This window comes from Macaca mulatta, chromosome 6 (genome assembly GCF_049350105.2).
Source record: "Macaca mulatta isolate MMU2019108-1 chromosome 6, T2T-MMU8v2.0, whole genome shotgun sequence".
Taxonomy (NCBI): Eukaryota; Metazoa; Chordata; class Mammalia; order Primates; family Cercopithecidae; genus Macaca; species Macaca mulatta.
Window position 1 is genome coordinate 185,901,890 of NC_133411.1, and position 26,580 is coordinate 185,928,469.

The window sequence follows — 26,580 nt, forward strand, 5'->3', positions numbered from 1 at the left end:
TGCTCTGTCGCCAGGCTGGAGTGCAGTGGCACGATCTCGGCTCACTGCAACCTCCAACTCCCGGGTTCAAGCCATTCTCCTGCCTCAGCCTCCAGAGTAGCTGAGACTACAGGTGCGTACCACCACGCCCAGCTAATTTTTGTATTTTCAGTACAGACAGGGTTTCACCATGTTGGCCAGGATGGTTTCAATCTCTTGACGTTGTGATCCACCTGCCTCAGCCTCCCAAAGTGCTGGGATTACAGGCACAAGCCACTGCGCCCAGCCAAAAAGGAACCTTTCTTAAGGTGCACCGGATAAGAAAGTATACACCAATGTAACCAAAATCTTTATTTCTACTGAGGAATTTGGCTCTCAGGCGGCTCATGACAGCAACAGATTTTTAAGATTTTAAAATTTTTAAAGGAATTCCAGGTAGTTAAACTGTTTTGTTAGACTCAACATTAAAAATACACACCAAGGACCAAGCACGGTGGCTCATGCCTGTAATCCCAGCACTTTGGGAGGCTGAGGTGGGCAGACCACTTGAGGTCAGGAGTTCAATACCAGCCTGGCCAACGTGGCAAAACCCTCTCTACTAAATATACAAAAATTAGCTGAGCATGGCATCGTGCACCTATAATACTAGCTACTCGGGAGGCTCAGGCATGAGAACCACTTGAACCGGGGAGGCAGAGGTTGCAGTGAGCCGAGATTGTGCCACTGCTCTCTAGCCTGGGCGACAGAGCGAAACTCCATCCCAAAAAAGAGAAAAAATAAAAAGAAAAGAAAAAGAAAAATATACACACCGAGAATCTCAATCAGAAGTATGAACTTTTGTATCAATCAGTTTTATGGTTACTGCCAGATATGTAAAGTGAGGAAAGATAATGACGCAAATAGATCAGACAGCTATCTTGACTTTGCATTTCTGATCAAATTAGGGCTGAAAGTTATGTATACATCATAATATAAACACAGTAATTTTTTCCAAGACTGTTTGTCTCTGTTACTTATTGGTACATAATAAAAAATGCCCTAGAACTTTGGACTCCAACCCATGTTCAAATTCTATTTCTATCATTATTAGTAGCATGATTTAGAGTAAATTAAACATCCTAAGCCTCTGTTTCCCCATCTCTAATAGAAATAATAATGCATACAAAAGTACTCAAGAAATGGTAACTACTGTTATTTTTAGAAACAATGCTGAACTAATCTTAACTATAAAAATCTCTCCCAGGCCGGGCCCGGTGGCTCACGCCTGTAATCCCAGCACTTTGGGAGGCTGAGGCAGGCAGATCACGAGGTCAGGAGATCGAGACCATCCTGGCGAACACTGTGAAACCCCATCTCTACTATAAATACAAAAAAATTAGCCGGGCGTACTGGTGGGCGCCTGTAGTCCCAGCTACTCGGGAGGCTGAGGCAGGAGAATGGCATGAACCTGGGAGGCAGAGCTTGCAGTGAGCGGAGATTGTGCCACTTCACTCACTCCAGCCTGGGCAACAGAGCGAGACTCCGTCTAAAAAAAAAAAAAATCTCCCTGACATAAGTGCCCCCAAAACTAAAACCCCTGCCATCTAAATCTTTTCAGCCAATGTCAACATTGCATCAGAGAGAGGACTGCCAACAGAAAGAAACCACTGAGAAAAAACAGAGAGGAAAATATTCACCTCCTTATCTGTCATTATTATTCTGACTCCATCCAAGATCTCTCTGCTACCTGGAGAGACTTCTCTTTCAAGGTCAAAAGTTTCAGAGGAACTTAGTTGTGTCTCTGTAATTTAAAAAAGTTAAAATCCCATTAATTTTCATTTTGCGTTTTCGTAGTTAAAAAAACAAACGTGCCTATTTTCCCCTAAAGTTTAGGATATGATAATACTGTGGTGGCAATATATTAATAGATCTAGTTTGTTTCTTCTTAAAGCTTTACTGAGGCATAATTTACAAATAACAGAATTCATAAATTTTCAGTATCAGTTTAATGTGTTTTGACAAATGTATACCCTTTATATACTACCATTTATACCATGTAACCTCTACCATAATCAAGATATAAAACATTTCCAACACCCCAAAAAGTTCTCTGTACCCCTCTGCAGTCAATCTCCTACCACTCCAGTCACTGCAATGAACTCTTTACAATGACCAGCTGACTTTATGTTCCTATAATTTTGTCTTTTCTAGAATGTCATATAAATAGAATCACAGGTCTTTTGCATCCAGCTTCTTTCACTTAGTATAATGTGTCTGAGATGGACCCATGTTGTCACATAATATCGATAGTTCATACTTTTTACTGCTGAGTAGCATTCCATTGTATAGATATATCACAATTTGTTTATTCGTTGATCAATTGATCGATTGGCTTATTTCCACTGTAATTCTAGTTTTAAAGTATATTGATTTGACAGAAAACAAGAACCTGCCAATGTTAGTGCTGAGGTTAAAGAGATGATAAGCAAAAACAGAAATTGAGACCAGAAATAGAATATACATTCCAGACAAAGATGAGCCTTTCTTTAATATATTCTTTAAGCAGCATCTATTAATTCAACAAATATTAACTGAACATCAAGTCCCAGGCTTTATACTAGCCACCAGTAATATGAAAATGTAAGATGGGGTCCCTTGTAGTCTAGTTCAGGGGCCAGAAAACTAGATACAGCTCTTGGGCCAAATCCTGTCAGCTGCCTATTTTTGTAAGTAAGGTTTTATTAGAACACAGCCATGCTCATTCATCTATATACTGTCTATGGCTGTTTTTGCACTAAAATGCCAGAACCAAATAGTCTCAACAGACTCTATGGCCCATAGGGCCTAAAATATTTCCTATCTAGTCTTTTATTTTTAAAAAGTTTGGCTGAACATAGTCATTCATGCCTGCAATCCCAATGCTTTGGGAAGATGAAGTGGGACGATCACTTGAGGCCAGGAGTTCAAGGTTGTAATGAGCTATGATCACACCACTGCACTCTAGCCTGAGTTACAGACTGAGACCCTGTCTTAAAAAAAAAAAAAAGTTTGCCAACTTCTGCTATAGACACATATCACTTAATATAACAACAAAAAAAAACTGTAATTATCTTTCAAAACCACCAATGTATCTGGAAAAGACAGTTACAGACTGAATGTTTGTGTACCTCCCCAACTTCATATGTTGAAATCCCAACCCCTAATGTGATAGATAATATTAGGAAATGGGACCTCTGGAAGGTAATCAGGTCATGAGCATAGGGCCTTCCCTCAAAAGAATGGGATTGGCCGGGCGCGGTGGCTCAAGCCTGTAATCCCAGCACTTTGGGAGGCCGAGGCGGGCGGATCACAAGGTCAGGAGATCGAGACCACAGTGAAACCCCGTCTCTACTAAAAATACAAAAAATTAGCCGGGTGCGGTGGCGGGCGCCTGTAGTCCCAGCTACTCAGGAGGCTGAGGCAGGAGAATGGCGGGAACCCGGGAGGCGGAGCTTGCAGTGAGCCGAGATCGCGCCACTGCACTCCAGCCTGGGCAACAGCGTGAGACTCCGTCTCAAAAAAAAAAAAAAAAAAAAAAGAATGGGATTAATGCCCTTTTATAAGGGACTCCAGAGAGCTCTCACCCTCTTTCCACCATGTGAGGACACAGCAGGAAGCTGCTATCTACGGCTCTCACCAGACACTGAATCTGCCAACTCCTTGATCTTGGACTCTCCAGCCCCCAGAACTGTGAGAAATAAATTTATGTTGCTTATAACCCACTCAGTCTAGAATATTTTGTTACAGGAACCCAAACTAAAACCAGAAATTTATCTCAGAATGCAAATCCAGTAAGTTCTCTGTTATCTGACACTATACCTGATGTACCTCTAACTGGCACTTTTGTGCCTCACAAATACAGTAAATGGCCAGTGTTAGGCAAATAGAGCATCTGCAAGCTTCTAATGTATCTTCTGAATCTTTAAGAAAGGATTAAATACATTTCCAGAATTAACTATATTTTAATACATCACCAATTTTTTTGAAAACTGGACACACACACACACACACACACACACACACACACACCCCACCTTATTTGAAAAAGGCTTACAGCACATAAACTTCAAAATCCTCTCTGTCAACTTTCCCTAAAGGTATTTTCAAAAAGACATTCAGTATATTTAAAAATAAGAACCATTCACTGCTTAGATTACTGCAATAATAAAAAGTCTTCAATTATACTTTCTGTGAATGGCTGAAATGTCCAACTAAGAGGGCATTAGCTTCTCAGAAATAAGCAATGCTAAAAGTATGCAAAATGTGGGCATAAGGCTATAATCTTGCTTCTTCAACTAAGCAACACTAAAAAAATACTGTAATCTTAAATATTAGACTCCTGAACTGTCAGAAATACGAAACAAAAGTAAATAGGAACAGGTAACAGACTACTACACTAAATATGTGTTTCACACATTTGGAACAAATTTTTTCAGACAATTTATATATATAACTTCTAAATTATATATTTAAAAAGAAACCCAAGAGTTTTGCTTCATGGTGAAGTAGTTATACTTTCTCAGCAAAAGAACATTAATGTAATGAATACCTTTTGCAATCTCATTTAGACGTGGTTTATGTCAGCAAACAGTTGGACTTAATTAGCAGGCTAATGACAGCAAGTCATGATCATAAAAGCTATCTAACCTCAGTATGAAGGACCTGCTTTCCCTCTCATTAACTAGGCCTTTCAAGATCAATACATTTGCAGGTTCCTCCTACAAGATCCCATGGTGATGTCACACACCATCATCCTAAACAGACTGAGTGATTTCCTTCTAGGAAGTCAGTAGTCCCAGAGAGGGGGGAAAGCTTTCTTTTCACAAAGGTGGCACAGCATTCTTGAGTGCTCCTGCCAAAATCTGAGCACTTGGTAGTGTAGTCTCTTAGTGGGTATTGTTAGGCAGTAATCCAAATACATTTCAAATGAATTAAGGAGTCACTTTCAATAAAAACCAACATAGGTTAAGCACAATGGTTCATGCCTATAATCCCCAGCACTTTAGAAAGCCAAAGCGGGAGGATTGCTTGAGCTCGGGAGTTTAAGGCCAGCCTGAGAAACACAGCAAGACCTCGTCTCTACTAAAAAATAATAATAATAATAATTTTAAAAATTAGTTAGGTGTGGCGGCACATGCCTGTAGTCCTAGCTACTCAGGAGGCTGAGGAGGGAGGATCATTTGAGCCAAGGAGTTCAAGGTTACAGTCGGTGAGTCATGATTGCGCCACTGCACTCCAGCCTGGGCAAGACTCTGTCTCGAAAAAAAAAAGCCAACACAGTTCAATCTTAAAATAAATAAAGACCTTTATGATAGACTGCCAGATGTTTAAAAATATTTATGGGTCTTTCCTAGATTACATACAAACTAAGTTTGAGTCTGTGTGGATAAACATTGAAGAAAACCAAAATAAGAAAACTATGATTATCTCCAATCCTTATAGGCTACATGAGACCTGAGGAAAACCAGACGTGACTTATCGCAACATCTGTATACTTGCTGTTCAAAGTTAAACACCAGTAGGAAGCCCCTCAATCTCACAGGAATGAGGCTAATGATCTTTTCAGAAAAGCCAGAACGGAAAATATAGTCTAAAACAAATTCCTTACAAAGTAGTAGTTCATATCACAAAATAATGCTTCATACTATACAATGATTCAGGAATTCCCTTAGATGGTAAGTATCTTAGTTCATTTTACATTATTTTGTATATCTAAATCTATCCATGTACAACTTTGAATAAGCATCTCTTCTGCCTAAAACAACGTACATATCTTTTAATTTTTACAATTAACAAAAAGCAAACTAAAGCACTTAACAAGGTTAAGCATCTTAGGTCTAAGATTAAAAATAATGACAGAACATACACAAAACTCAATTTCTGGACCTCCTGTGCAGTAAGACCCCAACAAATGGCAATACAAAAACTAACTACTAAAAAGCTCTGAAGTCCAGGCACAGTGGCTCACATCTGTAATCCCAGCACTTTGGGAGGCCAAGGAGGGAGAATTACTTAAGCCCCGAAGTTCAAGGCTGCAGTGAACTATGATTGTACCACTGCACTCCAAGCTGGGTGACAGAATAATTTAAAACAATTTAATTTAAAATAATTTAAACAAATTAAGTAACAAAAGGCTCTGAATGTAGAGTTAAGTAAGTGCTATTCCTGATGCTTCGATGCCATCTCTGATGAGGCCTGTCAACAATCAAGGAGACAAAAAAGTCATGTTAATTTCAAAACTAAATTACCCCTAAGGAGAGAAAAGATTGAGAATAAAAGCCAATGGCCATTAAAAACACCTATATGTATATATGTATACGAGTGTGGAGATATGTACATACACGTATCAATTACATATAAACCTCCAGAGAGGAGTTTTGAAGAGTCAGAGGAAAATTAATAGGCATGAGAAGGTAGATAGGTATCAGAAATTCAGTAAAATCACAGTGGGGTACTTACCAGGACAAACAGTGATTTCTTCTGCAGAACTCTCTGGCACAAGGACTAAGCTTCTCTTACTGGTCAAAGGAGCAACACTAAAAGAGAACCAAATCCCAAATGAATTCCCAGTAAAATAAATCAGAACATAGAGCCAAAAGCAATGGTGAGTCACTCACAAAGCCACAGGTAATCACAGATACTTGCTGCCTAATGCCACAAAAGCACAACAGGAAAGCAAGGAATCAGTACTGAAAACTGTAGGCCAGAAATATGGAAAATAAATACGCTTACTGAAACTTCAGTTCCAGTGAAATCACTGAATGAAAACAAATTCCCTTTTGGAGTTTTTCACAAAGGAAGGTCGAAGGGTAAGAACTGTCTGTGAATATCACAGAAGACAAAAACTCCACTCCAACGTAAGGATGTCAAAGGTGTTTTATAGACTCCATCTCAGCCTTCTGAAGGCTAGAGATTTGTGAACTCACAAGAGAAGACACAGAGATTCTTCTGACAACACACTAACTTTCTCCTCCTTTTGCAGTTAAATTTCCTCTTTATCTCAAGATGTTGCTTTCCATGCAACAAAAATAAAATACAATTCCAAACTGCCCTACAGCAAAAATCTGCCCACAGAAATTGAATCTCTTTTCTAACAACAACTTAATTATAAATGGCTTCCTTCATCCAACCTTCTGGTTTTCCCTGACTGCTCATGGAGTGCAATCTCTGCCTGACATAGGAACACATGGCTGATATGAGCATCTGAGCTAGCCCCCTCATGCTTCACAGGGCTTTATCATTATATGATCAAGTATGCAAGAGTGCTTAAAAACAAAAATCCTCACATCAACCAAGAACCACAAAAAGAATAGCTACAACTGAACTCATGATAAATAACTAACTCCTGATAAAAAACCACAAGTGATTTCTCCCTAAATAAAACATCTCATAGCATTTGTTATAAACCCAAGCCAGACATAGTTTACTCTGCATGTAACATTAGTGCTCTATTCAAAGGGTCCATCACAAAACAATTTTCTGACATTTATAAAATGGGCTAATCAATTTGAAGTCAAACCACATTGCCTGCGATTCCAACTCTCTCCTGGTGACAAAGTGTATAATCATTTATTAAAACCTACATCTGCTCTGCACAAGGCTCACCACAATAAAGCAGAGAGGCCTATGGGGAGTAGAAGGCCTACTCTGTTAAAACCACTTCCAAAACTGTCTTAACAGCAGGAAAATCAAACCAAAGCCATATTCTTTAGCCCAGGAAGGAATACCAAGTACTATCAACCAGACGCCTAAGAAAGACCGCCACCTTGACTACAGCAAATGGCAATTGGGCTTCAACTCTCATACGGGAGAACACAGTCATGCAGTTCAAAGTTAAACTCTTGAGAAAGTTTCAAACTCAACTACCAGATAAAAAGGGCAAGCAGAAAGTAACTGGAAGTGCCGGGCGCGGTGGCTCAAGCCTGTAATCCCAGCACTTTGGGAGGCTGAGACGGGCGGATCACGAGGTCAGGAGATCGAGACCATCCTGGCTAACCCGGTGAAACCCCGTCTCTACTAAAAAATACAAAAAAACTAGCCGGGCGAGGTGGCGGGCGCCTGTAGTCCCAGCTACTCCGGAGGCTGAGGCAGGAGAATGGCGTGAACCCGGGAGGCGGAGCTTGCAGTGAGCTGAGATCTGGCCACTGCACTCCAGCCTGGGTGACAGAGCAAGACTCCGTCTCAAAAAAAAAAAAAAAAAAAGAAAGTAACTGGAAGCATGATCCAGTTAATAGTGCAGTTTATAATTAATCAATTGCTATTTATTATTAAAGTAAGAAGACTTACAAGGTAAGCCCTCAATCAATCAGCAAGAACAACGGAGGAGGTAATGCAAATACAATCCTTTACAGGAGATAGGAGGCACAAACAGATTAAAAGTGGCACAGAACAGACAGTGAGAGTGATGCAGGTCCTGTGTGGCCCGAATAATACGAAAACTTCAAAGAGGATGTATAAGTCTCAAGAGTAAATTTAAAAGACATATAAGGTTTAGATATACAGACAAAATAAGCATAAGCAGAGTTGGGGAAAAGAGAGAAAGGGGCTAAGAATAGAAGGACTATAAAGAAATCAGTCTAGAGCCTTCAAATTAGCATAAAAACTAGTGTAATTAGTTAAAAGAATAGCAAGATGTGACCATTTTTCAGGAATAATGTAAATAAGATTTACGCCAAGATAGCTGGCCTGGACAAGATAACCTCTAGGATCTCTTCCAGCTCTTAATATTCTGGGCTTCTATGAAATGCACATCTGAGAACTTAGAGATACTAATAAAATTTCTCCTAGTCTTCATTTATAAAAGCGCTACAAGTTCTCTGGCAAGCTGTCCATGTACAGTCTCACTCACGTGGTTCATCTCCCTTATGCTGGCAACCATCAGAGGAGAGAATTCATAGCAACATATAATCTCTCACCTTTGCGAAGCAGGTACAGAGTTTCCCTCTTCAGAAGTTTCTTCAACAACCCCTTGGGAAGACTGCAAAGAAATACATAGTATCTTAAATATACAGGCGCAGGTGAACTGGCTTCTCTTCCTTTTTTAAAAAAAATTAATTGTTCAACGTTCTCTCTCAACAATTAACAATACGAAGAAAATATTTTCCATAAGCCAGTAAATTTCAGTAAAACAGGCACATCCTATAAAGTCAGAAGACTGGTATTTAAATCAGAACTAAATCACTTACTAACTTTGTGATTGGGTAAGTGACATCTGAATCTCTTTCCTCATCTTAAAATGGGTATTAACAATTGTCTCACAGAGTGTCGTGAAAATTAAACAAGATAATGCATGCAATGCACTTCATAAAATGCAAGACCTATATCAATATTAATTGGTAAGTCAAATGAATTATGATTTCAGAAAAACAATCGAAAATTTTGTGCAGGGGGAAAGAAAAATATAGAGAAAAGTCCAATTTTCAAAGGAAATACTGAGTTGAGATAAACACTGCAATCCATGATCTTTGAGAAAAACCAAGCCATAACATAGGACATCTAAAGGGAAGGTTATAAAGATTCTTTTTGCTACAAATCTGCCACTATGGTTTTTATATCTGGCTACAGGATTATCTTTTCAGAAATGTAATGAATAGGGACTATATAAGGAAAGATTATTCTCATTGATTCAAAAATTATTTTCATTGATTAATGGTAGAGTTGGTGCAAATACCAACTCATTAAACATACATGCACAGAAGATCACCGAAAAAGCAGCTACTGCTGCCTTAGGCAGACTTCTGAGGAAGTGCCTGGGCTGTGAGGCTTCTTCCACTAGACATTAAGCTATCAGCTGAAGTTTTCAAGGTTTCCTAATAAGATATAAATAACCTAAACAAGTTAGGTTATCTCTCTATGAATCTCGTTACCATTCAGGTAAATGATGAAATACACTTAAAAATCAGGAATAGATGAGTTTTCAGTCAAAAGGAAAGTTGTACAATATGGAATATAGTCATTATGAAAAATAAGACTTAACCCAACTACCAAAGGACTAAAATACAACAGCAATAAATACTTAACCTGTCTCTTCCTTTGAAAAACTCAGGGGTGACAAGGTTTTTATTGAAAAGAAAGAGAAAGAAAGAAAGAAAGAAAGAAAGAAAGAAAGAAAGAAAGAAAGAAAGAAAGAAAGAAAGAAAGAAAGAAAGAGAAAGAAAGACAGACAGGAAAGAAAGAAAGAAAGAAAGAAAGAAAGAAAGAAAGAAAGAAAGAAAGAAAGAAAGAAAGAAAAGAAAAGAAAGAAAGAAAGGAAAGAAGAGAAGGAAAGGAAAGGAAGGAAAGGAAGGGAAGGAAGGGAAGGGAAGGGAGGAAGGGAGGAAAGGAGGAAGGGAGGAAGGGAGGAAGGGAGGAAGGGAGGAAGGGAGGAAGGGAGGAAGGAAGGAAGGAAGGAAGGAAATGCTGACACCTAGTGTCCATTTAATAAAATTTTATAATGACTAGCCTTGGTCTTTAGATGCAATCAAGACACCAGTAAGTTAGTTATAAGGCACCTCCATCTCTGCCTTAGGCTAAAGCATATCTCAAATCTTCTCAGTGTAATTGTTTTAAAAAATTATTGTGCTTTGGCCAGGTGCAGTGGCTCACGCCTGTAATCCCAGCATTTGAGAGGCCGAGGCAGGCGGATCACCTGAGGTCAGGAGTTCAAGACCAGCCTGACCAACATGGAGAAAGCCCGTCTCTACTACAAATACAAAATTAGCCGGGCGTGGTGGCTCACGTCTCTAAACCCAGCTACTCGGGAGGCTGAGACAGGAGAATCACTTGAACCCAGAAGGTAGAGGTTGCAGTGAGCCGAGATCGCGCCACTGCACTCCAGCCTGGGTGACGAGCGAAACTGTCTCAAACAAACAAAATTATTGTGCTTCTATTCAGTGCCAGGCCTGTGCTAATCACTTTACATTCCTTATCTCCTTTAATTTTCACAAGCCACTTAAGAAGCAAAAACCATTAAATTATTTTAAAAATAAGTGAAACTTCGAGAAGTTAAACAATTTGCCCCAAATCATATAGTTGGTCAAAATCGTAGAGCTGAGACTTGCCTGACTCTAAAACCCATGCACTCAAAACTACTATTATATTGCTTAATCAGATAATCCTCTTCCTAATCATTTCAATGTAGAATCCCAAGAATGTCTTCATTTCAAAACATTATTTTAATTTAGAAATTTATACCTCAATGGCAGTAATATGAACATAAAGTGCGGTTCTTCCAGAATATGAACATAGGATAGCAAAATAAGCAAATAAAATTTAGACTACCCAAATGTAATCAAGGTGAACAGGAAAGCATGGCAGAAATAAAAATTCAAGGAATCTGTGGCCTAATCAAGACATCTTCTTCCTGAAGAAATACGTTAATAAGGAAGGGATGGTTTGCATTGAATCTTTAAAAAAAAAAAAATTCAAAGAATTATTATCAAAGGGTATTTTTAATACTTAAAAGTGAAATTGGGGCTGGGCAGAGTGGATCACATCTGTAACCTGAGAACTTTGGGAGGCCAAGGTGGGCGGATGACTAGAGGCCAGGAGTTCAAGACCAGACTGGTCAACATGGTGAAACCCCGTCTCTACAAAAAATACAAAAAATAGCCAGGCGTGGTGGTGCATGCCTGTGATCCCAGCTACTCAGGAGGCTGAGGCAGGAAATCGCTTGAACCCAGGAGGTGGAGGTTGCAGAGAGCCGAGATCATGTCACTGCACTCCAGCCTGGGTGACAGAGTGAAACTCCATCTTTAAAAAAAAAAAAAAAAAGTGAAAATGAATAGAGACATCATCTGGTCATCACATAAATGTCCTCTATTGTGTGACAGTGGTAGTTTATTAGGTTTTTCCACAGACTAGTTGAGTCATCCCTTAAAAAATTCCATTTTCTGATTATTTCAACCCTCCAGATACTGTCATTCTAGAAGACAGTAGATACAGATCTGAGTATTCTGGTCACTGAAAATGTCTCTATTCCATAATAAATTAATAAATTGTCATTTTGTATACATACATCAGCGTGAAGTTTGGCAAATCAAAGTCAGTTTTTACAACTCCACACAATCTGGTCATTTCTGATTTAAAAAATTCCACTATCCTGACTGAAAAATTAAGAATCAGATTCTGCAAAGTAGTAATCACATCAACATACTACCCCTTCCAACTCCTTGCCATAATGCTCTCAGGGTGATCTATAGGCCTTCATTAGCAACTTTATCTTGTCTCAGTGATGTCAAAAACCAGTTATCATCTTGATTCTAAAGCTTTATAAACCTTCATATAGACTAAGTCATGTGCCTCAAAGTGAATGTTTTTCTGAGTCCCTATTTTTGAGACTCTCCTGCTATCTCTATCAACCAAGAAGTCTCAAATACAGGCAGCTCCAGCAAAGCTGTGTTCAATAGAGAATGTTTAACAAATGAATTCTTTCTACCCACATTTCCTGAAAGCAAAAGATCGAGAGGTAAAATAACAATCATAAGACTTTCATTATTTGCCTATAAAATTAGTAAGTTTGTTTTTTAAAGGTACAATTACTTGTTGGCAAGGTTGCAGTGAACTAGATATTCTCATACATTGCCAAATGGAGAGAATACAAATTTTAATAGCCTTTCTGACAAGCAATTTGGCAATAAATATCAAGTCTTTATGTTCGTAACTCTTTAACCCATCATTTTTCTGGCTCTTATGCCTAAGTACACTGATCAGGAATAAAGAAAAGTTTCATGTAGAAAGATATCACAACTGAAATATCCAGCAATAGAAAAATGTTTAAAATATTATGGTAAATTCATAAACTGAAATATGATATAGCCATTAAAAGTAAAATATATAATTTAACATAAGAAAATGTTTACATAATGTTAAATAATATGATCTGAACCATACAAAAAATAGGTAATACTCTTTAAACTTTTCAGCATTTTTTAACATCTCCAAGTGATTTCTAAAGTTAATGTCCATACACTTACTAGGTTGTCTGCTTTGTCTCCTTTCACTGAGGACTGTCCCTCACCCCTCCCATCCCACTAGCAGTGGGCTCACAGCCAATTTGACAAGTAACTTCCTTCAGGCCACAGCTGACTAGGCTACTGATACCAAATAGGCCATAAATCCTTTCCTGAAAATTTAAAATTGGAATTGGGAGAGATTAAGTCTCCTGTAACCTGTAATAAGTTTTGAGAGCTATAAGATCAGTGTCTTCAACCTGCACCTGAAAAACAAAAGCAAAGAATGCTAAGTCTGCAGGGAGAAAAATGAAGCAGATACAATATAACCATGAGATACAGAAAACTCACAGATGCCGGGTACCTTCTTTGGGCCTGGTTATAGTTCTATTTTAAAACTTCTGAGGCCAGACGCAGTGGCTCACGCCTGTAATCCCAGCACTTTGGGAGGCCGAGGTGGGCGGATCACGAGGTCAGGAGATCGAGATCATCCTGGCTAACACGGTGAAACCCCGTCTCTACTAAAAATACAAAAAAATTGGCCGGGTGTGGTGGCAGGCACTTGTAGTCCCAGCTACTCGGGAGGCTGAGGCAGAAGAATGGCATGAACCCGGGAGGCAAAGTTTGCAGTGAGCCAAGACTGCACCACTGCACTCCAGCCTGGGTGACAGAGCGAGACTCCATCTCAAAAAAAAAAAAAAAACAAAACTTCTGAGATACCCCGTTTCCTTAATTTATGTATTTTAGTAGAGACGAGGTCTCACTATGTTGCCTAGGTTGGTCTCAAACTCCCAAACTCAAATGAATTCTCCTGCCTCAGCTTCCCAAAGTGTTGGGATTACAGGCATTAGCCATTATGCCTAGCCCAGTCCTCTTTTTAATTAAGCTAGCTTAATTCAGTTTACTGTAGCAAATAGTACCAACTGATAATACTACCTGTAGTACTTGGTGGCCTGGTCATGAAGTTAAGAGTCAAAGAACTTCAATCTAATTAAGACCATCCACTAGATTTTGACTACTTCCAGGCTACTGCAAAGGCACTACCTTCAAACTTGACACAACACAGAACTTGACACAAGTCTATGATCTAGAGCTCTGGCCCCTGGGATCTTTCAAGCTAACAACTTGAATTATAATAAATTATTAAGTGTCACTCTTTGGAGTTAATGTATTATTTTAAGAAACAGCATCTCTGAATTGGAAAGAACAAACTGAACATTTATCATAAGCATCATGTAACTTTCCTTTGGAAAAGAAGCCAGTCACTAAAAGAACTATTTCTTAAAAATGGCTTCTTCGCTGATATACCTTCGGGAAAAAAAAAAAAATTAAAAAAATAAAAATGCCTTCTCTTCCCAGACAACAATCTTTCCAGAATGTGAATGAAGATGGTTACTAGGAAATAATGATTCCTAGAGGCATCCCCCAGTGAATGACCTTCGATCCCTTAGAGAGAATTACCAGTTGTTCAGTGCCTATAAACTCCTAAGCATTGTAGTAGACATTTTACACAAATTCACTTCAATCATTAAAGTAACAGTCAAAAGATAGGAATTGTTATTCTCATTTTATAGATGTAAAACTGGGATTCAAACAGGTTAACTGACTTGCTCAAAAACACACAAATTACTTAAACACAAAAATCAGAACTCAACTCCAAATCCATGTTCTCTATTCTATGAAGCTCCTCAAAGTTACCATTTCTTGAACCTTTATCATAACACAAGAAAGACAGAATAACACAATAATAAAACAAAACCAAAAGTCAAAGTCTGGTAACAGAAATAACAAGAAAAAACAGTATAGTCATAAAACAGAATACTCTTTAAAATTACAATATATATATAAAGAGTTTATATTATTGCTTTTATAATATTCAAAGGGAAAAATAAGAGATAAGCTTTCATATACAATATAATCAAGCTACGTCAGAAAAAGCAAACTAAACATACCAAAAAGAAGATTGGTTTCAATAAATTATTCAAAACCACTACAAGCAAAATAAGAAATATACACCATTATGCAGTGGGAAAAAATAACTGGGAAACTATCCTTACACTTCATACCACAAAGGACTACTTTCTCTACAATATAAAAAGTATCCACAAATCAACAGATTATCAAAAAAGAAAAATGATCATTAAGATCTAACAGACAAAAAAGTAAATACAAATGGGTCTTAGACATGTGAGAAAAAAGTTCAGGCTCACAAATAGTAAGAGATATGCAAATTAAGACTATACTGAGACGCCATTTTTCATCTCTCAAGACTGGCAAAGATCACGAAGTCTGACAATACTGCATTACTGTGGGTATGCACAAACTAGTATTCATACACTGCCAGTGGGAAGGTAAATGTACATGATCTCTATGGAGGGCAATTTGGCAACAGCTAATGAAATTACAAATACATTTTTTGGTCCACCAATTAGAGTTACAGAAAATTATCATATAATACAAATATCTTCCATGTGGATGAAATGTCTTCTGGACATTTTACTATTTGTAATAGTAAACTCTGACAAATCCATATATGGTATTTTTCACATCCAAAAAAAAAAAGATAAAGAAATTCTTTATATACTGTTATGTAATGATCTCAGTAGGATATTAAATGAAAAAAGTAGAAAATAATGTGTAAATCATTTGTGTAAAAGAAGGTAGGGAAAAGAATATGTATTCTGCTTGTACCAGATAAAGTATCTTGGAAGGATATGCTAGAACTAGTAACACAAATTGAGTCCAGAGAGGGGAACTGGCTGGCTGGGTGATAGTGAGAAAAGTTAAGACTTTTTACTTACGTATTTTTGAATTTTGAGCCTTGTGAATATTGTTACCTATTCAAAAATTTAACTTTTTAGAAATAATAAAAATTTTTACGCTGGGCGCGGTGACTCACGCCTGTAATCCCAACACTTTGGGAGGCCAAGGCGGGCAGATCACGAGGTCAGGAGATCAAGACCATCCTGGCTAACACGGTGAAACCCCATCTCTACTAAAACTACAAAAAATTAGCCGGGCGTGGTGGCGGGCGCCTGTAGTCCCAGCTACTCGGCAGGCTGAGGCAGGAGAATGGCGTGAACCTGGGAGGCGGAGCTTACAGTGAGCAGAGATCATGCCACTGCACTCCAGCCTGGGCAACAGAGCGAGACTCCATCTCAAAAAAAAAAAAAAAAAAAAACCCAACAATTCTACGAAAAGGTCAATAAAATGCATCCATCTCAAAAAAAAAAATTTTTTTTTTACACCAGGCGTGTTGGCTCATGCCTATATTGCCAGCACTTTAGGAGACCAAGGTGGGTGGATGACTTGAGTACAGCAGTTCGAGAACAGCCTGGGCAACAAGGTGAAACCCCATCTCTACAAAAAATATAAAAATTAGCTCAGCCTGGCAGCGTGCACCTGTGGTCCCAGCTACTGCAAGGGGCTGAGGTTGGGGGATCGCTTGAGCCCAGAGGTGGAGGCTGCAAGGACCCAAGATGGCACTGGTGCACTCTAGCCTGGGTGACAGAGCGAGACCTTGTCTTCAAAAGAAAAAATTTAAACAAAAAATAAATTATGGTGTATCTATGGTAGAATATGTCATATATTAAGAACTGATCTAAGATAAACTATAAAGTAGGGGGAGGAACAAAACTTATACAGAAGAGTCTTCATTTTGTTCAAAAAAATTGTTAACGTATTTTTGTATGCATAGAAATAATGATGACTGGTCAGGTGTGGCGGCTCATGCCTGTAATCCCAACATTTTGGGAGGCTGAAGCGTGCAGATCACAAGGTCAGGAGTTCAAGACCAGCCTAGCCAACATGGTAAAACTCCATCTCTACTAAAAATACAAAAATGAGCCGGCATAATGGCAGGTGCCTGTAATCGCAGCTACTCAGGAGGCTGAGGCAGGACAATTGCTTGAACCTGGGAGGTGGAGGTTGCAGTGAGCCGAAGATCGCGCCTAGGCGACAGAGCGAGACTCCAACTCAAAAAAAAAAGAAATGGTAGTTTTTTTCTTCTTTATATTCTCCTGTACTTTCCTAATTTTCTACAGTGAACATGTATTACTTTAATAATCAAGGAGGGGAAGACCACAAAAATAACAGATAGCTAAAATAATCCTTGTTTTAATCTGTGAATAAATCATCCTTAATTACAGCATCACTGACCCTTACCTGACCATGACTGGTTGTTGGTTCTTCCTCCAACAAAAGTTTCTCTTTCAAGCTTTTAATTGAGCTTTCCTGGAAATCCTTGGTTTTTGAGTGCCAGTCAGATGCCCTAGACTCCTGCCTCTCCTCTTTGTCTTCATCTCCCATATCTTCTGAGATGCATTCATTTTTTTCACTAGCCTGCTCTCCTTGGCCACATTCATTCTGGATCAGAGAAGGAGGTCTAGGTAACACTGGTTCCCCAAAATCTTTTTTTTTTAAGAGCTGCCTCTGAGCCATTTTCAGGCTCTTTTGATAAACCTCCAACTGGCAGAGAATGACCTTGGTATACTGGTTAGGGTCTACTCCATCAGGGCAGAATGGAATACCCCAGAAGTAGTTCACAGTGCCCCCAATGTCCTGGAGACCTTTGGCATCTGCTAGGGTAGGCAGACAGTGCCTAGATGTGTCCCCGCTACCCTGGGCAGCTCTGAGAAAAGAACCCCTCCCAGTACTTTCCTGTGGCTTCCCACACTGTGTGTGCTCAGCCAAGTGGCCAGTACATCTGTCAAAAGATTTAACGTTCACATTCTCAAACACTGGCTGGCTCGACTGGTCCCAGCTTCCTGAGCTGCCAGAGACCGGCTCCTCTTCAGTTTTTTCAGTGTGGTCCCAAGGCTCCTCTCTTTCCTCAGCCTCGTTTCCCTGACTGATATGTGAGCCTTTAAACAGTGATGGAGGTACCAGCTGCCATATGCCTGTAGGTATTTGAGAAAAAGTAGGGCTAAGGACAAACTTTTTTATTAAGAGGGCTTGGTAAGCTATCACTTACCAAGAATTACATAATATGGGTAAGAAAGGCTCTTCTTTGGGTTTAACCAAATGTTGGTTTTTTCCTTGGAAATAAAAGTATGCTGGATATTCTTATGATCTTAACTACTTCCTGATTTAACTTATTTATTATCACCAAAAGGACCTGGGGTACTTCCGTATATTTACTCTCAGCATGAGATCCCTGTGGTACAGTTATACTTGATGAATGGAAGGAGTCAGAACAGGGAGACATGCCTTCAGTGATCCCAGAGTCTGTGGTTTTCTCTTGGTGGGACTGGGAAGATGGTCCAGTGGCCAGAGGTCGAGATCTGGTAGCAGAAGCATCAGAAGGCCGGCAACTCTGAAACAAGTGATCCCATACCAGACCAGGTTTATTATTAAAATAACTATATATGAAGGGTCACAGGAAGGACAAAATGGGAGGCCACTGTTCATAAGAATTTCTCTTCTCCAAAATGTAGATGGCTCAATTTCATTTCACAACATATACTGAATGTCTATGTGCAAAGTGTTGTACTAGATTGCTATACTAAACCCTTTTTTAAAATAGGGAGGCAAATAGCATAAAAGATGGTTCAGGACCTACCACTGGCAAGTATCCTTCACATTTAAAATCATTTCAGGCTGGGCGAGGTGGCTAATGCTTGTAATCCCAGCACTTTGGGAGGCCGAGGCAGGTGGATCACCTGAGGTCGGGAGTTCCAGACCAGCCTTGCCAACATGGTGAAACCCCGTCTCTATTGAGAATACAAAAAATTAGCTGGGTGTGGTGGTGGTCGCCTATAATCCCAGCTACTTGGGAGGCTGAGGCAGGAGAATTGCTTGAACCCAGGAGGCGGAGGTTGCAGTGAGCTGAGACTGCACTCCAGCCTGGGCAACAGAGTGAGACTCCATCTCAAAAAAAAAAAAAAAAAAAATTCAGTTGTGCATATTCAAATGACAATTTAACTTTATTTGATTATTTTTTAAAAACTGCCCATTCTTTCTTCCCATAACCCACCTCTGGTTCTCATCCCCTTTGCTCTCCCACAAAACAGGAGAAGTTAGCATCTTATCTTGCTGCCTTTTGGGTTCTTGGTATTCAGTAAGTCTTTTCAGAAGCTGTTAACTTATGATAATTCTTTTCAACCATGAACTAAAAAATCCATGGGTGGAAGAAAACTCTTTCATATCGAATTAACAAAACACTTCAAATTGGGTTAACCAACAATTCAACACAGACTTTAAAAAATTACTATGGGAATTTCTATTAGGTGAAAACCCTATAAATGACTACAGCTAGTTCCTAATGCAACTACGACACCACAGAAGTCTACAATACTGCTGATCAATCTCCACAAACTTTTGCAACATGGCATATTTACATTCAGGCTTTCAGCAATGGCTTTCCTCAAGAGCTCCTCTTCTTCCTCCTCCTGGCTGTTCACTTCCCTAGCTTCCTGCTCACTCATTTTGAGAGCCAGAGCAAACTGTTCTTCTTCTGTCATCTCTATAAGAGGGTAGGGAAAAGAGAGGGAGGGACACCACAAACACTGAATAAGCATGGAGGCAAGAAAGAGAATTATTAAACTTTTCAACTGAAGACATTACAAGACCGTACAATTTTATAATCTTGTAAAGAAGGAAAACCCCAAAAGGTAAGGTGTTGGTCAAGATAATTAGCAGCAGTTACAACAAGAATCCTGGGTTAACTAGGCTGTAAGCTCCCATGAAGGCTGAGTTTTCACCTACACTGTTCACTGTTATACCTCCAGCACATAAAAAAGTGCTGGGCATAGGGTACGTAATAAATATTTGCTCAATGAATAAACAGAGGAATTAATGCCCACTCTAGAGCTTTTTACTAAATCCACAATGCTTTATGCTCAACATTTAGCCAGAATAATTTTAGTACTCAGAATCCTCTGATTTACCCAGTAGAAAAGAACATCCCTAGTGACAAGAATGTGGTCTCCAGACACCATTTTCCATTTAAAAGGAACTGGGGTACACTGAAGAAATGGGTGGCCTCAAGTCCAAAGCATGAAATGAACAAGATGAGCTAGAATATTTGTCACAGATGTAAGCAAGGAATCTATTAGACACTACTAGAGTCATATCGAAAGAACTTAGGAGCCAATTAAACAGACTCCTCACTGGCCAAAAATGAAACTGGAGCATCAATAAAGATAACGAATGCGGGCCGGGCGCGGTGGCTCAAGCCTGTAATCCCAGCACTTTGGGAGGCCGAGATGGGTGGATCACGAGGTCAGGAGATCGAGACCATCCTGGCTAACACAGTGAAACCCCGTCTCTACTAAAAAAAATACAAAAAACTAGCTGGGCGAGGTGGTGGGCGCCTGTAGTCCCAGCTACTCGGGAGGCTGAGGCAGGAGAATGGCGTAAACCCGGGAGGCGGAGCTTGCAGTGAGCTGAGATCCGGCCACTGCACTCTAGCCTGGGCGACAGAGGGAGACTCCGTCTCAAAAAAAAAAAAAAAAAAGATAATGAATGCAATGCATTAAACTACATCAAATATATTTACATCTGTAGTTACATCTATATTACATCTGTAAGTTCAGGCCAGGTGTGGTGGCTCATGCCTGTAATCCCAGGACGGTGGGAGGCCAAGGTGGGAGGATCATGTGAGGTCGCGAGTTCGAGATCATCATGGACAACACGGTGAAACCCCATCTCTACTAAAAATACAAAAATTAGCCAGGCGTGGTGGTGGGTGCCTGTAGTCCCAGCTACTTGGGAGGCTGAGGAAGGTGAATCACTTGAACCCGGGAGGCGGAGGTTGCAGTGAGCCAAAATCGGTGCACTCCACCCTAGGTGACAAAAGCAAGACTCCATCTCAAAAACAAAACAAAACAAAACAAAAAAAACCCTGTAAGTTCATACTAATATTTTTTTAAAAAGACATTGACTAACCAGTCACTGTTGAAGAATGTTAGTGAATCAACTATATGAAAACTGATAAGGCGTGGTGGCTCATGCCTGTAATCCCAGCACTTTGGGAGGCCGAGGTGGGTGGATCATGAGGTCATGAGACCGAGACCATCCTGGCTAACATAGTGAAACCCCGTCTCTACTAAAACCACAAAAAATTAGCCGGGCGTGGTGGCAGGCACCTGTAGTCCCAGCTACTCGGGAGGCTGAGGGAGGAGAATGGCTTGAACCCAGGAGGCGGAGCCTGCAGTGAGCCGAGATCATGTCCCTGCACTCCAGCCTGCGTGATAAAGCGAGACTCTGTCTCAAAAAAAAAAAAAATGAAAACTGATAAATAAAATAATAGAATTGTTTTTACCCTACTTTGTCTACACAAGCTATACTACTGGGTAACCAAGCAGATTAAAAGCTCCTCTTTATAGAATTATTACAGTTAAAAAAACGTAAAAGAAATGAGAGAATTAGAATATCACCATTTTGGATGTTGTTTATGGGGGGGATTTGGTAATGTCTAACAACCTACATAAAGTTACCCTTTGACCTAGCAATCTCACTTCTAGCAACTTACCCTAAAGATACACTTCTAATTAAAAGGAGTATATCATTGCAGCAATGTTCAAATTTGCCAAACACTAGAATCTATTTAATAACCATAAACTGTAGTACACATACATACAGTTATAAAAAAGAACAAGGAATATATCTATGGACTGGGAATAAAGTGATTTCAAGGATATGTTATTAAGTAAAAAATAAAGTACAAAAGAATTTATGGATAATATGCTACCTTTCACATAAGGAAGGAGAAATAAGAAAATGCACACACACCTATTTATTTGTACAGTGTCACAAAAGAAAGATAAACCAGAAATAGGCTGCGCATGGTGGCTCACGCCTGTAATCCCAGCACTTTGGGAGATTGCAGCACGCAGATCACCAGAGGTCAGGAGTTCGACACCAGCCTGGACAACATGGCGAAAGCCTGTCTCTACCAAAAACACAAAAATTAGCCGGGCATGGTGGCATGCGCTTATAGTCCCAGCTACTCTGGAGACTGAGACAGGAGAATCCCTTGAACTCAGGAGGCAAGCCAAGATCACACTACTGCACTCTAGCCTGAGTGACACAGAGACTCTCTGGTCTCACAAAAAAAAAACAAAAAGAAGAAAAAGAAAGAAAGAAAGATAAACCAGAAACTAATGCAAACGATTACCTATCAGTGGTTGAGAACAGAGTGAAGGGCACAAGAGAGGAAATGACACTTCTTTGACTATATTTTTTTGTATAACTTTGACATATGGAATCACACAAATCTTAAACATGTTTTAGTAATACGAAATCAACAAGTACAGGGGATCACTAAAATTGAATCCAAACATAAAAAATGCACCCAACTGAATTTGAAATGACCTTAATGAAAATGAAAACATATCAGAATCTGTAGGATGCAACAAAAGCCGCATTTATAGTGAAATTTATAGTTTTCCATGCTCATATAAGGCAAAATTTTAAAATCAGTAATCCGAGTTTCCCACCTTAAAATGCTAGAATATAAAGAGTAAAATTAACCCAAGTAAGGAGAAAGAAAAAAAAAAACATAAAGAACAGAAAGAAATCAATAAAATGAAAGATGGGCATACAACACAGAAAAAATTAAACAAAAAATTAATTCTGGCCGGGCGCAGTGGCTCATGCCAGCACTTTGGGAGGCCAAGGCGGGCGGATCACAAGGTCAGGAGATCGAGACCATCCTGGCTAACACAGTGAAACCTCATCTCAACTAAAAAAATACAAAAAAATCAGCCAGGGCGTCTCTCTCTGTCACCCAGGCTGGAGTGCAGTGGCGTGATCTCGGCTCACTGCAACCTCTGCCTCCCAGGTACAAGTGATTCTCCTGCCTCAGCCTCCTGAGTAGCTGGGATTATGGGTGCCCGCCACCAGGCCTGGCTAATTTTTGTATTTTTAGTAGAGATGAGGTTTCACCATGTTGGCCAGCCTAGTCTCAAACTCCTGACCTCAGGTGATCCGCCCGTCTCGGCCTCCCAAAGTGCTGGGATCACAGGCATGAGCCACTGTGCAAGGCCAAGTCTGGCAACTTCTATCATGCATTCTCAACAAGAGTGGTACCATTCCCAAGTGGACAAAAATTGGTTCTTGGAGGTCAAAAAAAAAAATCTTATGTATAAAATACAGACATACAATCAGTACATAAACAGAACACATAGCATATCTGTGGTATTAAAATATCATGGGGATGGCAATGGTTAGAGGGAAAAATAGTCTAAAAAGGCGCCTCAGGAGAATAACAATGAAAAATAGGGCCAGTGCAGTGGCTCATGCCTATAATTGCTCAAGTCCAGGTGGTCGAGGCTGCAGTGAGCCAAGATCACACCAATGCATTCCAGCATAGGTGACAAAGCGAGACCCTGACTCAAAAAAAAAAAAAAAAGAAAGAAAGAAAGAAAGAAAGAAAAGAAGAAAACAAATTTTTAAAAATAGTTGGGTGTGGTGATGCACACCTATAGTCCCAGCTACTCAGGAGGCAGAGGTGGGAGAATCACTTGAGCCCAGCAGTTCAAGACCAGCCTGGGCAACATAGTGAGATCTTGTCTGGACAAATAATAAAAAACTAGCTGGGTGTGGTGGTATACACCTGTGGTCCTACCTACTTGGGAGGCTGAGGTGGGAGGATCGCTTGTGCCCAGGAGGCAGAGGTTGTAGTGAGCTACTGCATTCCAACCTGGGCAACAGAGGGAGACCCTGTCTCAAAAAGAAAGAAAAAAAAAAAGTTAGCTGGGTATGGTGATGTATGCCTGTTAGTCCCAGCTACTCAGGAGGCTAAGGCTGGAGGACCACTTGAGCCTAGGAGGTTGAGACTACACTGTGCTGCACCCACACCACTATATTCCAGCCTGGGTGGCAGAGTGGGACCCTGTCTCAAAAAATAATAATAATAAATAAATAATAAAATTAAATTTATACAGGAATGCAAAAGACCCAGATTAAAACAATTTTTAAAATAAAGTTGGAAGAATTATACTACCTGATTTTAAGATATTATAAAGCTACAGTAATCAAGACAGTGTGGTATGGCATAATGACAAACATAAATAAATGGAAAAGAACAGAAAATTCAGAAATAGACCCATGCATTGATTTTCAACACAAGGAAAGGACAGTCTTTTCAACAAATGGTACAAGAATGATTGGATACCCATATGAAAAAAAAAATGAACCTTAACTCTTACCTTGCACCATATACAAAAACTCAAAATGGATTAGAAATCTAAATGCTAAAGCTAAAACTACAAAATTTCCAAAAGAAAATAGGTGGAAATCTTCATAACCTTAGTGTAGTCAAAGATTTCTTAGGACACAGAAAGAAAAAAACCATAAAAGAGAAAAAAATGGACCACATCAAAGTTTAAAACTTCTGTTCTGGCCAGGCGTGGTGGCTCATGCCTATAATCCCAGCACTTTGGGAGGCTGAGGCGGGTGGATCGCTTGAGGTCAGGAGCTAGAGATTAGCCTGGCAAACATTAGCAGGGTGTAGTGACGTGTGCCTATAGGTCTAGCTACTCAGGAGGCTGAGGTGGAAGAATCGTATGAACCCGGGAGGCAGAGCTTGCAGTGAGCCAAGATCACACCAGTGCACTCAGCCTGGGCAACAGAGCACGACTCAATCTCAAAAAAAAAAAAGAAATCATAAAAACAGATTTTGCTGCTCAGTAAGATTCAGAATGGGGGGCTAACTGGTGGCTGGCGCCTGTAATCCCAACACTGGGAGGCCCAAACTGGAGGACTGCTTGAGGCCAGGAGTTTGAGATGAGCCTGGACAACACAGCAGGACCCTGTGTAAAAAAAAAAAATTAAAATTAGCCAGGCGTTGTGGGGCATACTTGGGAAGCTGAGACAGGAGAATCACTTGAGCCAATGAGTTCAAGGCTGCAGTGAACTATGATCATACCATACCCCTACACTTAAGCCTGGGTGACAGTGAGATTCTGTCTCTAAAAAAATAATAAATTAAAAAAAAATTTTTTTAAGATTCAGAATGACCACTTCTGGATTCCACTTAAGATACAGGAAACTGAAAAAAGTTATTCTTCCAATCCTTATGACAATAGCAACAAAAACTGATAAATTCACAACTTTTCTTGAATCTATCAGAGAGCTAAGAATGCAAGATAATCAACTAGCCCAAAATGTATCAGTTCTATGACTATTACAATTCCCAAACCATTCTCAACAAAAATGAAAACATACGTGCAATTTTTCTTTTGGCCAAACACTTTGCTCGATTCGACGGTTTTGTCTTCATTTTCTGCAATCCATTTTCCTCCTTTGGTTCCTGTTGCAAAACAAGAAATATGATCAGTGTGGCTGCCACTAAAAGTAGTAATTTCTCTCTCTTCTACCTCCTCTATGGCTAAGAGAGGCCTCTGAGGAATTGATGATTGTTATAAATATGCACATAAAACATCAGAAGATCCTTTTCAGTACAAAAAGGAAAACATAAGATCTAGAACCAATAAAAACCATTAAAAACAAAAACGTGTGATATATTGGCATTATTATCTGTCATATAAACAGTCACACAAAAACTAGTCTATCTCTAAAATACCAGTAAGCATCACCTGAGATCAGAGTAGCTTGACTGAAGATTTAAAAAAACAATAATAATGTTTAAACTCAGTGTTTATTCATTTATTTTAAATCACTCTTTCGACACTGGATAGTAAAGGAAAGGAAAAAGAGGGTAAATGAAAAACCCTATAGAAGCAAAAGTGAACCAAATACACCAACCCTACATTCCACCCTAAAATTTAATAAGAAACACAAACAAAATAATCAAGAAAACAAAAAATAAAAGAGAAAGAAATAAAAGGCCAGGCACAGTGGCTCATGCCTGTAATCCCAACACTTTGAAGTGGGAGAATAGCTTGAGGCCAGTTCAAAACCATCCTGGGGAATGTAGAGAGATCCTGTCCTTACCCCCTCCCAAAAAAAAATTCTTTTTAAATTTAAAAAAAAAATTTATTTTTTCTTTAATTAGCCAGGCATGATCCTAGCTATTCAGGAGGCTGGAGCAGATGGATCACTTGAACCCAGGACTTCCAGGCTGCAGCAAGCTAAGATCGCACCACTGTATTCCAGCCTGGGAGACAAAGCAACATCCCATCTCTAAAAATAAATAAATAAAAATAAAACTGGGCAAAGCGTTTGAACAGAATTTCTCTGAAAATGAAGATACAGAAATGTCCAAGAAGTACATGAAAAGATGCCCAACATCATTAGTCATCAGGGAAATACAAATCAAAATCACAATAAGGTATCACTTCACACCCACTAGGATAATTAAAATAATTTGTTTGAAATCAGAAAATAAGCATTGGCAAGGATTAGAAAAACTGGAACCCTAGTACACTGTTGGTGGGAATATAAAACAGTGCCACCACTGTGGACAAAAAAGAAATTAGGTGCTGATACACACTACAAAATGAATGCACCTTGAAAATACATAATTGAAAGCAGCCAGACAAAAGGCCACACATATATCATATAATTCCATTTATAAGACATGCCCAGAATGGGCAAATCCGTATAGAAAGTAGATTAGCGGTTGTCAAGGGCTAGGGGTTTAGGGGAAAATGGAGAGTAACTGCTAATGAAAATGGGTTTTTTTCTGGGGGGTAATGAAAATGTTCTAGGCCGCTGCTACTGGGCCATGCAGACTGGCAGAGTATAG

The 26,580-nt window shown here is 39.5% G+C and overlaps 1 protein-coding gene across 1 annotated transcript in view; it reads right to left on the reverse strand.

Moving 5' to 3' along the window:
• The window catches only part of UIMC1 (ubiquitin interaction motif containing 1), a 97,027-nt gene that overhangs the window by 44,492 nt on the left and 25,955 nt on the right, over positions 1 to 26,580 (reverse strand). Inside the window, exons 3-9 of the mRNA XM_077937465.1 lie at positions 25,098 to 25,182; positions 19,265 to 19,389; positions 18,135 to 18,240; positions 17,091 to 17,824; positions 8,913 to 8,974; positions 6,457 to 6,533; positions 1,656 to 1,759 (exon numbers count right to left, since the gene is read on the reverse strand). Of these exons, the coding sequence (XP_077793591.1) occupies positions 1,656 to 1,759; positions 6,457 to 6,533; positions 8,913 to 8,974; positions 17,091 to 17,824; positions 18,135 to 18,240; positions 19,265 to 19,389; positions 25,098 to 25,182 (1,293 nt within the window). The remainder of the gene's footprint in view (positions 1 to 1,655; positions 1,760 to 6,456; positions 6,534 to 8,912; positions 8,975 to 17,090; positions 17,825 to 18,134; positions 18,241 to 19,264; positions 19,390 to 25,097; positions 25,183 to 26,580) is intronic.